Source organism: Trichoplusia ni, chromosome 4 (assembly GCF_003590095.1).
Source record: "Trichoplusia ni isolate ovarian cell line Hi5 chromosome 4, tn1, whole genome shotgun sequence".
NCBI classification, from domain to species: Eukaryota; Metazoa; Arthropoda; class Insecta; order Lepidoptera; family Noctuidae; genus Trichoplusia; species Trichoplusia ni.
Genome location: NC_039481.1, coordinates 13,785,610 through 13,802,265, shown reverse-complemented (window position 1 = coordinate 13,802,265; position 16,656 = coordinate 13,785,610). Strand labels below are relative to the sequence as shown.

Below are 16,656 nucleotides of genomic sequence, written 5' to 3'. Positions count from 1 at the left end.
GTTTGATATAAAACCAGGAGACCAAGTTTTTATTAAGGGAGTTAATACTAGGTGTAGTAAGGACAAGGCTAGGTACCATAAGGCTTTAGTGAAACAAAAGATAGATAAGAACACAGTAGCGATAGAGACTCACTTAAATAAGAACAAGAAAGTCCCAGTTAAAGATATTAAACGCCCTTCACAGGTTCGTCCTGGTGATGATGACTCAGACAGCCCTGAGCCTGGCGCTTCAGCTACAAAGGATTAGGGATAACCCAGGAATTCTCCCAGTGAGAGAAGGACAAGGTTATTTAAGCCTATATAATTGGCAAATTATTAAAATTTTAGACTTAGACTTAGTGAATAAAAATTTAAACTATAATATAGATAAATATGTAGAGATAACTAATTTTATGAAAACTAATTTAGATGTTTACACTTTAGATGGTAATATTGTCGATGCTGAATTACAAACCCAGTATATAATGAATACCACCATACAAAGATATTATCAGCTGATTCCGAATATTAGAATTAAAAGAGGACTTATCAACTCCGCTGGATCTCTGATTAAGGCAATCACTGGTAATCTGGATAATAGCGATGCGATTAGGTACGATAGCCTAATAACTAAAATACAGTCGAAACAACATGCGATGAATAATAAAATTACCTTAATTTCTCAAATGGTAGATATATTTGCAAACGTTACCAATGCAACTAGAAATAACTTTGTTATATTAGAGAAAACCATCCAAGAAATAGAGGAAATTTTAAATAAAACTCAATTTCAACAAATTAAGAGCCGTGTGTTAAATACTTATAACTTATTAATACATAACTTCCAAATATTGTTAACACGTCTAGACGAAGTCGATACAGCTATCTCATTTAGTCGAGTAAATGTATTACATCAATCAATTGTAGACACCAAGGAATTATTTAGTATTTTAAAAAGTATAGAAAAAACAGATATGTTAGCTTTTCCTGTAACTATCGAGAACTTGGTTAAGATTGAACATTGTATTGATATCAAAGCTTATGTGAAAGGCACACAAATAACTTTTATTATGATAGTACCGATAGTCCAATTAAATGTCTACAATTACTATACCCTACATCCATTCCCTATGTATAATTCCCGTCTTAACACCTCAATCCTACTAACTCCTAAACATTCCCATATCCTAGTAAAAGGGTCGAATACAGTGTCGCTCTCCCAGCCCTGCAGAGACATAAGTGAAGGAAAGTTTCTTTGCTATGATAGCAACGTGTCGCTCGAGGAAGAAAACACATGCATCAAAGACTTGATGACATTTTCTACGCAAATAACATCGTGCCGACCTCTTCGTGTTAACTCATCAGATATTAAGATCAAGAATATACAGCCGAACTCTTGGCTCGTATACACAAGCTCACCGACCTACATCAAGGAAAATTGTGAAAATGAAATAAGTCACCACGATATAATGGGAACTTATATCGTAACTATTGACAATGCTTGCGAAGTGATGATAGGAAAAATCACCTTAAGAAGACGTAGTCTGCAAGCAGCGGACATCGCCATTCGTAGCACGCCTACGATACATCTGCCTAGCATCGTGACATCAGAAGACGTAGCTCTACGTAAACCTATTAACCTGGACGAAGTGAATTTAGAAAACTTGCAGTTTTTAACCCACGTATTGAAAGACAACAGTGAAGTGATCAGCAGTGACAAAGTGCTAGTGAATATGAATAGTGTAAGCTTAGGAACTATTATACTATACATAATTTTAGTTTTAATATTAATTGTGTTCTTGTACCGCAAAAGATTTTGTATTTCGCGTAAATTTAACCAAAATCAACATCAGAATCAATCTCAGAATTCAGATGATGATTTTGTACCTATGGAGGGAGGAGTTACGCATAGCGAACCCTTACCGCGTACCCTGTTGGTACACTAAGTAATGTCACGCCACTGGTATTGTACACCAATGGATACATTACTAATGTGCAATTTGTATAAAATTAATGACCACTGAAACAGTTAGACTGATCACTTGCAGTGAATCAGGCCCACCGTGTGACCATACATGGACACACACCAATAAAGGTTTAAGCATTATAAAAACAAATGTAACATAGTTTAAGTTGCTCATTGTAATTGTAAATCTTGTACTTGTAACACGTGTATTCTTTTAAATAAATATTTTTTTATAAAAGTATCGCTCCGTTCATATTTGACTACGTATACTTTTATTAGTAAGTATACAACCTCTTTGTTCCTTCGCAGCATTGGGTAAAAAGGAAACATTCCAAGAAATAACATAAAAGTAAGATCGAAAAAAGAATTTCGAAATTCAAACGAACATTTCGGTAACATTGGCCATCAGTGATGCCATGAAATGTATAACAAACGTGTACAAGTTCCAAATTTGAGAGTACCCGGACGTTCTCAACCATAAACAATAAAATTGTTGTTATTTTAAATTTGAAACTGTAGCATGGTGAGGGCGCGTTCGAGGCCGGGCCCGGCTATTATTCATAGTCGAAACACGTTATTTAATTTGCGATATGCGGCAACAGTACGTAGCGAAATAAACGGATAACAGTGTTTGGACGCGCGGCGTTACACTTATAACTAGATTTGCCTTTGTGGAATCCTGCAAACAGACGACCTAATGGGACAAGGGTTTAAATTCAAAATATATTACGACGTTTTGATGAGAATAAACGCGAAACTGCATGCTACTAAAGCTGTGTTTATTAAAGCTCAGCGATGATAAACATAAACAAATTTATCCGCGCCACGCTGTCATAAATCAAGGCTTATGCACCGTTTTGAAGGAGGAAATTAAGAAAACGTGAGCTTCTTTCAGGGAGATATTGCAGACCGTTATCAAAACAAAAACACTGCTACCGGTGTATTCATTAATCTTAAACTGAAAACGAAAAGTTGCGGCGACATGTAATTTCCACAAATGACCTATGTAAAGCGATCTGCGAGAGGTGCAATAACTCGATTTGTGAATAAATGGCTCGGAAGTTGATCTACTACACCGCCCCGCTCCCACGTTAGAAGAGGAAAATTCCACCTCGTATTCCATCGCTGCGTTAGTTACGGTAAAAGTTTCCACACTGAGATTAAAGCTGCAATATAAGGGGTTTAAAAGGGGATTCCCGATGCAGTTTCGATGTTTGCGCGTGCCTCGGTACAAGGAAGGTTTTTTGTTTCGAACGCGACCTCTGACTGCGCGATTTTTGCTCGGATTCCACTTTTGAACGTTGCGCCAAATGAAAAATGGCGGCTTAACTGTCAAAATGGTTATTGATGTGCGAGTTGAATTTACTTTTACTGATATCGGATTAGCTGCGTGAGGCGGGCGACAATTGTGTAGCGATTTGTTTAGGGAGGCTGGAGGGCCGTGTATCATTTGTTCAATGTCAGTGTTTCGCGATTCCTTTCTTGTGTACATTGTAACTTTCACTCGGCAACGATAACACTTTGAAAGCGAGCTCAAGAAATATGATTGTTTGACTTTGATAAATATGTTACTTTCACATTCTTATTATTTGTTTGGCGTACCTACCCACTAAAAGTCAAAGCCGAACTCTTATTAATGTTCAAGTGTTTATGTAGTTAAGGTAATATTGTAGTTCGTAATTTCTTTCTTGTTTTCATAAGAAAATTTATTTCGGGAATTAGGACGAGTCGTACTAACTGTATATTTTCGTAACTAATCATATTATCGTGAAAAATAAGATTGCTTTTTCACGTAAATCTGTAAAACTAGGTATAAAACTACATTATTTTTGGCCTGTGTTGTTTGAGCGAATTAAATACATATATTTCACACTCCTTCCAAATATAATTATAACCCGACGTCGAACGAATGAAACCTTAAAATACATCGGAGTGGTCTTCAATTTAGTACTGGAAGTAGACCCAAGTCCCAAGAGCATTGCTAATCTTATGAAGTCCCAATCTGCGGGCTCGCTACGTTCCGCCACCAATTAGCTCTGATAGATTCTGTTTAGTTCCCGAATAATGCCGAGAGCACCCGACCACAGCCGAGTGGGCCCGAAGTAGCCCGAAGTATTCCGAACACAGTCGACGCTTGAGTTAGGGTTGCTCGTAATTTAGATCTCACTAAGTGTTGCACTAGATTTTAATGACTGTTTAGTGTTCGTATCAATCTGGAGCGGAACTCGGTCCATTTGGGGCAAGTGAGGGTATTGTGTATGCTTTATTATTGTTGTATAACATAGTTGATAACACGCTTAATAGCTGGCAACTTAAGTCAAGCGATCTAACTTTTATTCAAGGTGTAATGAAAATTTAACGTAATGGAGAAATACTAAAGACCTATTTTTTCTTTTTCAGTTTATCACTTGCAAGGAAGGCTCAGATGAAAATTATCCTACAGCCCTAGGTCTTGGAGAGGCGCAGACAAGTGGTACTAAGTTAGCGAGGGACGAGTCTGTGTGCAGCGCCCGCCGTAAGAAGCGAAATTGCGTTTTGAGTGCTCTAAGATTAGCGCCTACGACATACACATTTTATAGCATGAATTTCGGATTTATAAAGTTTATCACCTATTGAGCATTTATTAAACGTAGTTTAAAATTGTTTGGTACTCGTGCTTTGAAACAAGCTTATTACTAAAGCAAAATAAAGCTAGACTTTTCAACATGAAACCTTAACACATGACTACGTTCAAGTAATTAACATGCAAATTAAATGAATGAGAAAAGTTTTACGTGTCGCACAAGCAAAGGTGTCTCCAATGAACTTCACAAGTAATTTAACTAAAAACTACCACAACCTTTGTCGACGGTTCAAGCTAATTCAAGAATACAATAATCTGATAATCGCGAAAGGGCAACTGGAGTCGTTGGGAAATTAACAGATTTCATTAGGAACTCGCGGACAAGTTGTGTAACAATCTACGGAATCTCCTTATTATCCACTTCTGAAGGAATCTAAGCACGTATTAATTCGCAAGTTTTCGGGCTTGATGACTGCACATCGAGGGGAGAGGGGTGAAGGGGGGCGGGAAGGGCAGAAGAGACGGAATCGTGAGGTGAATATCAAGAGGCCACAATAAAAACCGGGGAAGGTAGATAGAGTACTTCTTTCGGGAAATTAGTTGTCGCATTAGGTACCTATTACTGGGCTACGAGTGCTGATTAACCGGCGAATCGAATTTCCGAGAACGTGTTTGGAGCCGCCATTCGTAATTATTGCTTGATGAATGTTTGAACACCTCAATCAACGCTATATATAATTTTAGATGTTCGCACGGTTGGGAACTTTCTTTGGAAGTTATTAATAAAGTAAACCTGCCGGAGTACGTACTGTGTCTTCTTTTTATATCTTGATTAGGACCTTATTTCCCAGGCGAATAATTACAAGTTAGGAAAATGTAATGTAATGTTCAATACTCTTCTTAAAAATATATACTTAAATTTATTTCATCCTAAATAATAATAAACTAATGCTTATACATAAATTCATTTTACATATGTATAACTATAAAATGTAATGAGACCGGAACATATAAAATAACATGTGACAAAAAATCAGTATAAACAATTTCAGTTGTATTATGTTCAATGGAAAAAGGCAGTTCTCTACAAATTACATGAACTCCAGCTTATTACGAGGATTGGCTACACGACGAACTTTGATTGTGGCGTTTTAAAATATATTCCTGCCGTAAAATATGTTTCAATTAGTCAAAAGAGTCTCTTTTATATGCGATTAATGCGTGCCTAGATTTTGACAACATTTTGAAACCTCATTTTGAAATAATACTACAATTTAATAATCTGAAATTTTATATTTTTAATTATACGTGAAATAAAGAGCTCTTTGGAATCCTTTCTTTATATAACAATGTGCCTGACTAAACTTGGCACTCTAAAACTTTAATAATTACGCTACAGAACTCTCACCTAATTATAAAATAGGTGTTGCGTGGAGTGCACTTCTTGTACTATAACAGAGAGTAAAGACATGTCAAATCTTTTAAATCTTTTGTTCTCGTGGGTGACTTCAAAGTTAAACTTCTTTATGTGGTAATGGGTGTTAAGAAAATAATACTTAAATAATACTTCTACCTACCGTAAAAGATAGCGAAGTTAATAAGAGGACGGTAGTCATAAACCTTACCATAATAACAAAGTATGTATACCTATAAACGCTAAAGCAAAATCAAATAAAAAAGTAACAACAAGAATTAACCACTGATCCAACACTTTTAAATTTAGAATTCTGTACAACCATCGATTCTGGAACGTTCATTCCAAACACTTTTAGATCACTTCATTCTTATTCAAAATGAGAACGCGGAACAAAAAAGCATCAAAGTTGGATAGAGCGGGGACACTCTACATTGGAACAAAAGAGGTAAAGAGTGGCTCTTCAAAGCGCAATCGATTCCGATACACAGCCGCAACTGAATTAGAGAGCGTGTGGTACGGGGATATTGCTACTTATTTAAGTTCATGTTCATTCTTTTATACGACACGAATTGGTACGCCGGTACCATTGTACCTAGTAGGAAACATTACCTTTGAGTGTTTTGTAGTATTGGAAAAGTTTCTATTCTGTTTTTCGATCTGAATTATTCTTGAGAGATATATCTTTTCGTTAAACACTTGGTTTGGAAATGGCTGCAACCAAAATAGGTAATAAAAGTGATGTTTTTATTTTAGCGTATAAATAAGTAACCATAATTCGTTGTCTGTAATTATCATCAATTTCAAATTCCTATTTCATACAAATTAAAATACGAAAATGACAGTATTCTAATTGGAGTAAATTAAATTATAAATGAACGTTATTTAAAATAAAATTCCGAGTACTAAAATTTAATTTTAATAGCAAACATAATTGTATTAATTAAACGATATCGGTTTCAGTAAATTACATCTAAATCTAATTATTACAACATCACGTCACAGTAAGCTGTTTATGTGATAAGTTACAGAGTAATTAAGCGACAGAGACTTTCGTAATAATATGGAAGACAATTATACGTCTTTGATTAAAATATACAGTTAGGGCTTGCGCGAGGGGAGGGTGTAGGTACAAAACGACGTAGGAAACATTAAGTTTTTAAAATACTTCACTAATATAGTGTTTTTTTTTCAAATATATGAATATTCCATAGACAAAACAGTTATTTTTTATGTATTATTTCATATAATTGTAGCTATACTTTAGTTACAGTTGGTTATTTTTGTATGGGACTGGACGACATAGACTCCCAGGCCCCCTCCACTCAGGCGAGGTCGGAGTGTCGCTGGGTCTTTTTAGTGCGGGAACGCCGTTTTTTGTATATGTATGTATGTTTCTAAAAAGGCGGGTTATGTCAAGACCTGAATTCTATGTCTAAAACCTTTTTGTATAGGTACAATTTCCCTTGCGACTAAAGACATATTCTAGTCTTTTAAAATTGAAGTTTTGAAGTTTTCTTTACTATTTTATAACGACATGTAAAATCGCATGCGACTCTAACCTACACCTGTATTGGAGTTGGTTAAAAGAATGCCAAGGTGACAATTAATTATAATAAGAACTTAGCAGTATCAAAATTCAAAATTTAAGTCTACAATTATGTCTGAGAAGTTAATAGTATTTAATGCTTTACGCAGTTACTTAGGAATAGACGTGTTTTGTCTGAAATTCTAGACCGAAGTTTCTTGTTAGGAGAACGATGAATATATAAAATATTAAGAAAGCGTCATAGTGGTGTTGATTCCATAATTAAGTACGTGTTAATTTAATGTGATCTTATTTGTAACTTATAACTTGTATCGACTATACTTAAGTACTTTTTGAGCTTTTAATTTATTATTTAAATTAAATGGTAATAGGTAAAGAAACCGATCCGCAGACTGGTGCTGCCAGTGTAGGAAAGTTTTATCTTCAGGAAAAAAAATGAAATAGGCGACATCTAGCGGCTAAGCCTAAGTACCAATACTGCAAGAAAAAGGTTTTTTTTTTTTATTAAATGACTGTCGCAAGAGGAATTAGAAAATTAAATATTTTTTATTTTAAGACTAACTCCTTAAAATTGAACCCAGGAAAATTATAGCTTACTATTTCCATGAATTTTCAAAAAAATCAAAGTCACAATCACAAACAGTATGAAATCAATATCCCTAAATAAAGTGTTCGTTCTCGTACCATCCCTAAACGGGTCCCTATCGATGTTAATTTGGTTTTCGTGTGTCGTGAAACTCATTAGCGTGTATAATTAGCTAACTGATAATTTTAACGGCAACATAATTGATTAGTCTGTCTGTTTCAGTACTTACCGTGGGTTTTCTGAGGCTAGGTTGCGTAGGGGCACTTGTTGTTACCTGTAACAATTGATGATAAATAAGTTCGTTGGACAAAATTTTGTGAATAGAGCAGGGTATATACCTCCTAGTGATATTGCACAATAGATTTAAATCTTAAGTTAACCTGTTGGTGGTTTTTTGGGTTTACGCAAATGTTAGACATTGAAATAAAACTACTTTTACGGATTTTATCGAGGTATGAAAACGTCGGGAATTATGATCTAAAATTAAACCGCGATAAAATCCGTAAAAGTAGTTTTAACCTGTTCTGGAGATTCGATATACCCAGGACAAATGATTGTGTGTTGAGCAAAATAATTTAAATCTGCGTGTGAACTGTCCCTATTACTTAGGCTCCGCTGTTATCCTTTTGTCTGACCGTCCATCTATCCTCAGGCTGTATTTCATGAATCGTGATAGCTAGACAGTTAAAATGTTACCACTGTAACCTGTTTCTGTTGCTACTATAACTTCGAGAACGAAAATCGAGGTTCAGTAGCAGTTGGTACGGTTTTTAATTTTGATGAGGACCAACACTTTTGCCATATTTTGCTAAACTCTATTTAACCGATCAGTATCCAAGAACAACTTGGTCACTTTTAGAGCAACTGTCGTCGTAAGCAGTTTTGTAAAACAAGTTGCTTCTCTAGCGTTCTGTTTTTTTTTGTTTATGAAAACGTAATACGAAATCCTCCACATTAAGTAGAATTAATTTCAAAATACAAAGTTCTCAAACAAAGCATTTAGAAAATCTAAACGCGCGGGGTTAATAGGATTAAAATAGATTATAATTATCCAGATTAAATGCTAGGTATCATCTAAACGTATAACACTATGAGTACATAAATATCTAACACAGTACGCTCTCCAGCGCGAGGTGCTTTTATGATTTCAATTCGTATTCTAAGTAGTCTCTAATTAACATTTGCTTCTTTTGTATTTAGCTTTAAAACTCTCGTATAAACCGTACCAAAAGAAATAAAACGAAACTCTGTATTTAATTACATCCAAAACGGAACACTTTACGAACGGATATTAAATTTGAACATAAATATGAGTTCCGCTTCAAGTGCAAGGATAGCGTACCTCCTTGCCTTTTATTATATCTCTAACAATTAAACAGTTGCGAATAATTGCCACTTAAAATAACAGCCGCCATTCCAAACATCTATTTTGTTTAAATCAATCCTCGAACAATGGACGCATTGTGCATTTGACGTGTGTAAACGCGTTTACGAAGCTCGCTGCGCTGCGGACGCGTGCCCTTTGCAAACTCACTTCACGGATGATTTGCTTGTCCGTATTCAACTTGGAGTTCGGGAAATTTCATGGTTGTATAGCGACGAATATAATTAGCTAATATTTGTGCAGGCATTAAGCAGTGTAGAATTAATTATTATTGGATCAATGCTGGATAAACACGCTGTGAAAGTGTTGTTTAATTTGTTATAGCTGAAACTAGATTTGTCGTAAATTTAACAAATGTAGGTTAATTAACAATGTTGTAAATTGTAACATCAAAGCACGAAATGGAATTATTTTCCGATGTAGTGCTAGTTATTTTATTCGAGCATGGACTTTTATTTGGCAGGCGGCATTGCGAATTCAGTAAGAATCTCGCTCCTCGTAAAACACTAACATTATGCCTCACAACTTTCAATTTAACCATGAAACAAAACTAATCAAGTAAGGTAACAAGATATTTGTAGCAGAACCCCAATACCATATCGGCCTAGATGTAAGAGCCGACGCAATTTGCAGTAAATAAGGATATCGGTTTAGCGTCATTATCCCGGCGCGGCTCGCGATATAGCGGACCTCGTAAACGCGCCTCGAGTTAATGAGTTATGCCCTACCCGCCTCTGTTGTGTGTTACACTGCGCGCTTCTTACAGAACGATTTATTGTACCTACTTGGGAGTGCGTAAGCAATTTCTTTAAACGATTTTTCATCGTACATGTAAGTATATGTTTGATTAATGAACGGTGTAAGTAATAAATTATCCCGCTCTTAAGCTACGCATGTGGTGTTTTGCTGTTCTTATTTTTCATGTTAGTACTGACGGGAAAATTGTAGAGAACGTTTGTGGCTGGTTTATTAAAATTTTCATTACCTGTCTCGCTGTCTGTTTCAAATTAGATTTTAATAACGGGAACGTTTTAGAAGTAGGCTGGTTTTGATGATTCATTTGTCCGTGTGACCGTACAGAATGTGTTTTTATGAACAACACAATTAGATTTACGTTTTAAATATGTTAAGCTTTTATTAAAACTTGAGAGAGTCGTATTAAAAAATGTGATTTCTACTGTCCATCGTTGTCAAACCGTGTTTCTCAAACGCTTAGTTAATAACAGAAAATGAACTTGTAAACTGCGTCCTAAAGTCGCAGCGCCTGAATGATGTACCCTTATAAAATTACCCTCCACTCAGTGTTTACAATGATCGCACCCGAGGAACGCGTTGCACATTTTATTTTAATTCGGTAGGATTATACGGCTTATCCTGTGAGCGGCTAAATAAAAGGCGTTTGACGTTGTCCCCTCTAGACTTGACGGGACAAAGGAAGGACGTCCGAGATGGTTTCTAATTACGACACAGACCGTTATGCAAATCGGGGGCCGACGCGGCGGCTCTTTGTCTCTAATAAACATGCGCGGCTCTTGCGGTCAGACCGCCAAATTGCTCGCCTTCCACTCGCCCCGCCGGCAATAAAACCACTTGAATTGTAGTGCCCTCTCTGTACAATTAGTACTCTTTGATCAACTACATTCGAAGAGTCCAATATTGAATTTCCTTCGACGTTCTATTTCTTAATTTTATTTTAATCTACTTTTAACTTTTGAACGGCGAATCCGTTTACGGCAGCGTTTATTAGGAGCTAAGACGTTCCGGAGCGAGCACGGGCCGACCTCTTTAGTTGGCAGATGCGTTCCGGTAAATTGAACGGCGTGGTCCGAGGAAATCGCCAGGTCGTGCCGTGACTTCGCTCGTTGTGAAACTAGGCTAAAAGCACCGCTTAGCCGCCATTCGGCGGTAATTTTTCACGGAAAACTGTCCGACCGTCCGGCGGACACACCGCCGATTTAAACGAGTTTACGATCGTTTCGACAATCTGTCCGGTCGGTTTTGTTCCAAACGCTATTGTTTTACGTCTATAAATTGCGAGGTAAATTTCGAGCGTCAGAATTCTCACAACTAACGCGGGGGACGCTCAGTTGGAAAAATATTCATTTTTCACACGGTCGGCAATATTTCCGTTTGTATTGGAACAATCGATGTGCCTTTTGCTCGTGTCTGTACAAAGGTTTGCTAAGCGACGCGTTGGCCTCGGCATTCGCGCGCATTTCGGAATCGTTGCATTTTCGCTTCGCGTTTGCAAGGGAAGTCGTTACCGGTGTCGTGATCGCGAGCAAAAAGTATCAACTGCTCTATCGGCCTTTGTAAATGCACACGCTGTAGTTTACATCGTCCGTGTATGACTCCGGTGTAGTTTAAACTGTAATGCGAGTGTAATAAGATCATTTTCCAATGAATAATGAAACCGGTACTCGGAGCGCTTTATGCGAAATGAAATTGTAATAATATTCATTTTTGCGGATGCGGGAGTCTATTCTGGTAAACGTTTATGTTCATTGTACACGCGTTATGCAATTATATTGTAACAGTGTATTGTTTATAGTTCAGGCCATTAATATCATTGTGTTCTTATTTGTGAGCATAATAGGCTATTATGTTGATAGAGTTGTGTTTTGTAGTTAGAATACTAAGTTGTACAAAACGAAATAGTGAGCGGGAGATGCAACGAGTTGAGTTGAACTTTGAGTTACAGTATTTACTAAGTTTCAAAGTTCCATCGTGTGATGAAGGAGAACTTAAAGGTCGAAAGGTTTACTTTAGAGTTCCAAAATTTCTGATGGACCTACGGAAATTGTAAATAAACTTTACCTACAGCTCCAGGGGGGAGAGCAATCATTAAGTTCAGCTCAACGACTTAACACTCAAAATAAATAAAAGTAAACCTCCGTGATAACTGAAGTACATTGTATTCTTTTGTAGAAACTAGAGTATTTCTAAAAGGAGATTTAGGCAAGGAATATCGTAAGACAAACTAAAAAAATGGCTTTAAAAATCGCGGAGAAACTCAAATTGATAATATTGATTATCTTTAAATGACTATCCCGTTACAAAAATTCCAATATACATACAAGAAATTTGGCAACACTACACGAAGGCTTCCGGAAAAAAGTAATTTCTCAACATAATAACTACCTCGTTTTGATGGATCGCGTAATGAACGGTGCCTTTTAAGCAATATTTAATTATGTAAGTACAGAAAAGATAAACAGCTTAGCCGTGTCCTCAGTCACGTTATTAATGACACTATTTCATAAAATGTTGTCCTCTACTTAGTAAGTACGCATTATATATAGAGGCAAAGTCTATTAATTTGGTTCAAGATAATATGAGCTGAGTAGCTCGTGGCTAAGCTATAACCGCATAAGTGAAACTATCACAGGTTAAGCTATGCTTGACGCGGTTGGTCCGTAGATGGGTAACCATCTTTGTCTTTACGAGTTCCTCCGTGTTTCGGAAGGCACGTTAAATTGTGGGTCCCGGCTGTTATTTCTACATCTTTGACAGTCGTTACAGGTAGTCAGAAGCTTGAAAAGTCTGACAACCAGTCTAACCAAGGGCTACCGTGGTGCCCAGGTAACTGGGTTGAGGAAGTCAGACAGGCAGTCGCTCCTTGTAAAACACTGGTACTAAGCTAAAACCGGTTAGACTGGTAGCCGACCCCAACATAGTTGGGAAAAGGCTAGGCCAATGATGAATGATAATATGAGCTGAGTAGAGAAGAAAATATTTGGATGAGATAAACAGCCTTTAAATTTTAAGGTAAATTTAGATTCATTTATAAAGCACACAGTATAAGAATAGGTACCTAATTTATAATATTGGCTATACCTACCTAATATATTTGCTTTATATATTGCTACTTTTCAAATTGTTTCAATATTTTTGTCAAATCTGAAACATTCTCAATACCGACCAAATTCCCAATACAAATTAAAAAATAAAGTAAAAACCTTAGCACAAAAAACTTAGTTTAAATAAAGTTCCGAATAAACCAATTTTTTCCAGAATATCTTTGAATATCATACAGATACGAACAATATGGGAGTCAAGCTCAAAAGCTTTGTTAAATAATGTTATTTTTGAGCAAAAATTTCAAGGATCAGTACCAGGATCGACATTGCAGCAGAACCCGAGATTAGGGGTAAGCCCTGGATCAAACCTCATTTGTTTTGGAAGATACCGTCACGTGGAGGCGAATTACTATTTAACTTTGATAATCTAATTAGAGAACACAGTTAAATGTTCAGATAGTTATGCGTTTGACCAGTTTACGTTAATAATACGAAGAAAATATTAAATTTCGTTTCAAACTAATTCTTTGAATACTTTTTTCAAATCACCTACGTACTTGTACATGGTGGTCGATTCCCTACTTCGTTGAAAGAACGTTCACTTTTTTATAACAATCAAAATTTACATATTATGTTTTAAAACAGAATTTATTTCTCTCATATAATAACATACTTAAAAACACGTAAAGTTCAAGCTTGTTCCCTAAAGGGGGTAGACATCATAGATTCTCATTTGTTATAAAAGGGTTATGCAGAACCCCCAGTGGCGATACCTAAATAAATACGTCCGGGTCAGGAGGTTAACCTCGCTATCATTACAGTTCACTGGCTAATCTCAACACCGGTGTTACTTCGAGACAATTAGCTTACACGACAATGTAACAGAAATACTTAGTACCCAGAGTTAAAAAAAGTACACCTTCAGTACTTTGTAAATAGGACAAGAAATAGGATTAAACAAAGTAGCGTTTGTCTTGAAACAACTTGTTTGAGAGACAAAAATGTCGGCTATTTAAACTCTTAATATGGAATTAAATTGAGTGACTTTTTAAACGATATACAAACAATGAAACTTTTGTTGTATTTCCCAAATTGTCAGACACAAAAGAATCAATTTAAACATAGTTATTGTCCCATAATTACCGGCTATTTTGACGCTAAAAGCTTTATTATTCAGTAGTTAATATTTCATAAACATTGTGTGGACTAATGAAACCCGTTTCGATATAATAAATGATGTTTAACTGTGACTCATTGTGAAATAATACACTCACAATTAGCGAGGGCAGTGCTTGATACATTATACTGGCAAACAGACTGCATGGCGGAGAGGGCTAAGTTAGGAACGATAGGTGTCTGTGAAAGTAGTTGTACTTTTTTACTTTTAGTGAATTTTTTTTATGCATACCTAGACAAGAGGGCCTACCACAATGTTTCAATTGTTATAGTATGGGCATATACATATATAGATAGTATCGTAGAGGTATATCTCTCTCTTTCAAACGTGCAATAAATTACTTTAAGACTTGGCGGTAGCCTACTGAACAGTGGTGGCAGTGATATTATTGAGACCCAAACTGTTCTTTTTTTGCTTCTTTCTCTTATTATTTTATTTCAAAAAATTCGGACGTGATGGACTTAATCATTGCGGCATAAAGAACCAGGATTGTAATTTTAACGGATTGTAAAAATAACATTACGTTAATGAGAAAGAATACCCTCGAAAAAAAAACAGGAGAAAAAAGAAAACACATACTTCATGCTATTTTAAAACAGCAAGACTTGGTACCTCCCGTACTTAATGAGTTCCCCAGTACAAAGAGACAGATAAATATTCATTAGACCCTAGTCGCACCCCTTGCAATATTTCTGCACCTATTGCCGGAAATCCTTCACCGCATTTATAATACGAGGAAGCCCTGCTTGGGTTATGTTGAGCCTGGAGGCTTAAGTTAGCTTAGTGTAAGGAAACATAAACATTCCTCATTTAAAAGTTATTGATCGAAAGTCAAGGTTGTTTAGTCCCTGTGTGTATGACAAAGAACTTGGTTCCTTAAGAGCAAAAACATTAAATTAAAACTCGCATGCCTAAACGTCAGTACAAATAAAATGATGGGTCAAAAGTTTATGACTTGCAGTATTCATAAAATTACTCTTCATTTGCAAAATATTGACTTTAAAATATGTGTCATTACAACAGACCTGAATATTTTATGAATGCTTAACATGTTTATTTGCTGGTTCTGAACAACTGTGTTCAAATATATATTAGTTCGATCAGCAAACATTTTGTATATAAGGAGGTTCTGTAAAACGCACGAAAACAACACCAAACTTTTCACTACTCAAGAAAACAGTTTCGTGTTCGGAGAAAATCCATCCGAAAGCTTGACACAAAAACATGCCAAACAAAAGCCAACAAAGATGCGTTGATTGCAGGCTGAAGCCTCCTCGAAAGCCATCAGGCCAGCACTTGTCCACAAGCCGGTAAACAATGCGATACTCAACAAAACAAATTATAGCAGTGATAAATCGATAGACGTTTCTCGAATAACTTCGCCCATTCCTTTTGTTCGATTGATTGCAGATAATTCCGGATTGCTGAAAGAAAATTGCCTCCCTAATCGGTTAAATAGCTAAGACGTACAAGAGATTGTTTCCACTGTATTCCTATGATTTGATTTGTTATACTCTTGGGGTGTTTGTTTTCCGCTAAGACCATTTTTGGTGCGAAACAGATATTTCGGTATTTTTTAAACTTAATCTTTGTGTTAATTGCTAGAGCATGTAGTAAATGACGTTAAACACCATCAAATGAAACATTACCCGCCTTATAACGAAACGTAAACATAAAACTGAATTTTAAAAACACCCTATCAATATTAAAGCACATGCACTTACACTTATTAAAACTTTTATAAAACGCTGATAACAAGAGAATGGGATCATCCGATCCGGATTGAATACGAGCATTCTTCCAAGAAATCCAATAAGCATCTTTCCCGCGTAAAACAACAACGCATCACAACTTACGCGCTTTACATTTTATATTCCCTTGTACATAAGGCTCGTATATAAGGATATAGGATATAAAATATGTTATACGGTGCGATATGAGGTCTTTGCTCCGTCTAGTGCATGAGTACGCTAAGGCATCTGTGCAATGTTCAGACGTTGATTAATGGTCGCAGTGCAGCTCCCTGCGGAAACCGCCCTATGTTATAGCTGGTTAATTTGTTGAGTTATTGCTATTGAATAATGCTGGATTATTTTTGTTCTAGTGTAGATTTTTAAAGGGGTTAATATAGCATTGAGAACATTGTTTAGTTGGTAGGTACTAGAGTTATAAGATCTGCATGATTAATTTCCTCGATCAACTTTATTGTTGTGAAGTAAAAAAGGTACTGGATTCTAT

General features: G+C 36.1%; 1 protein-coding gene across 2 annotated transcripts in view; it reads right to left on the bottom strand.

The window, feature by feature from the left end:
- Window positions 1–16,656, bottom strand: part of LOC113493121 (leucine-rich repeat-containing G-protein coupled receptor 5-like) — a 240,709-nt gene that overhangs the window by 62,419 nt on the left and 161,634 nt on the right. For both annotated transcript variants that reach the window (XM_026870943.1, XM_026870941.1), the window contains exon 6: window positions 8,287–8,331. In XM_026870943.1, coding sequence (XP_026726744.1) covers window positions 8,287–8,331 — 45 coding nt within the window. The remainder of the gene's footprint in view (window positions 1–8,286; window positions 8,332–16,656) is intronic.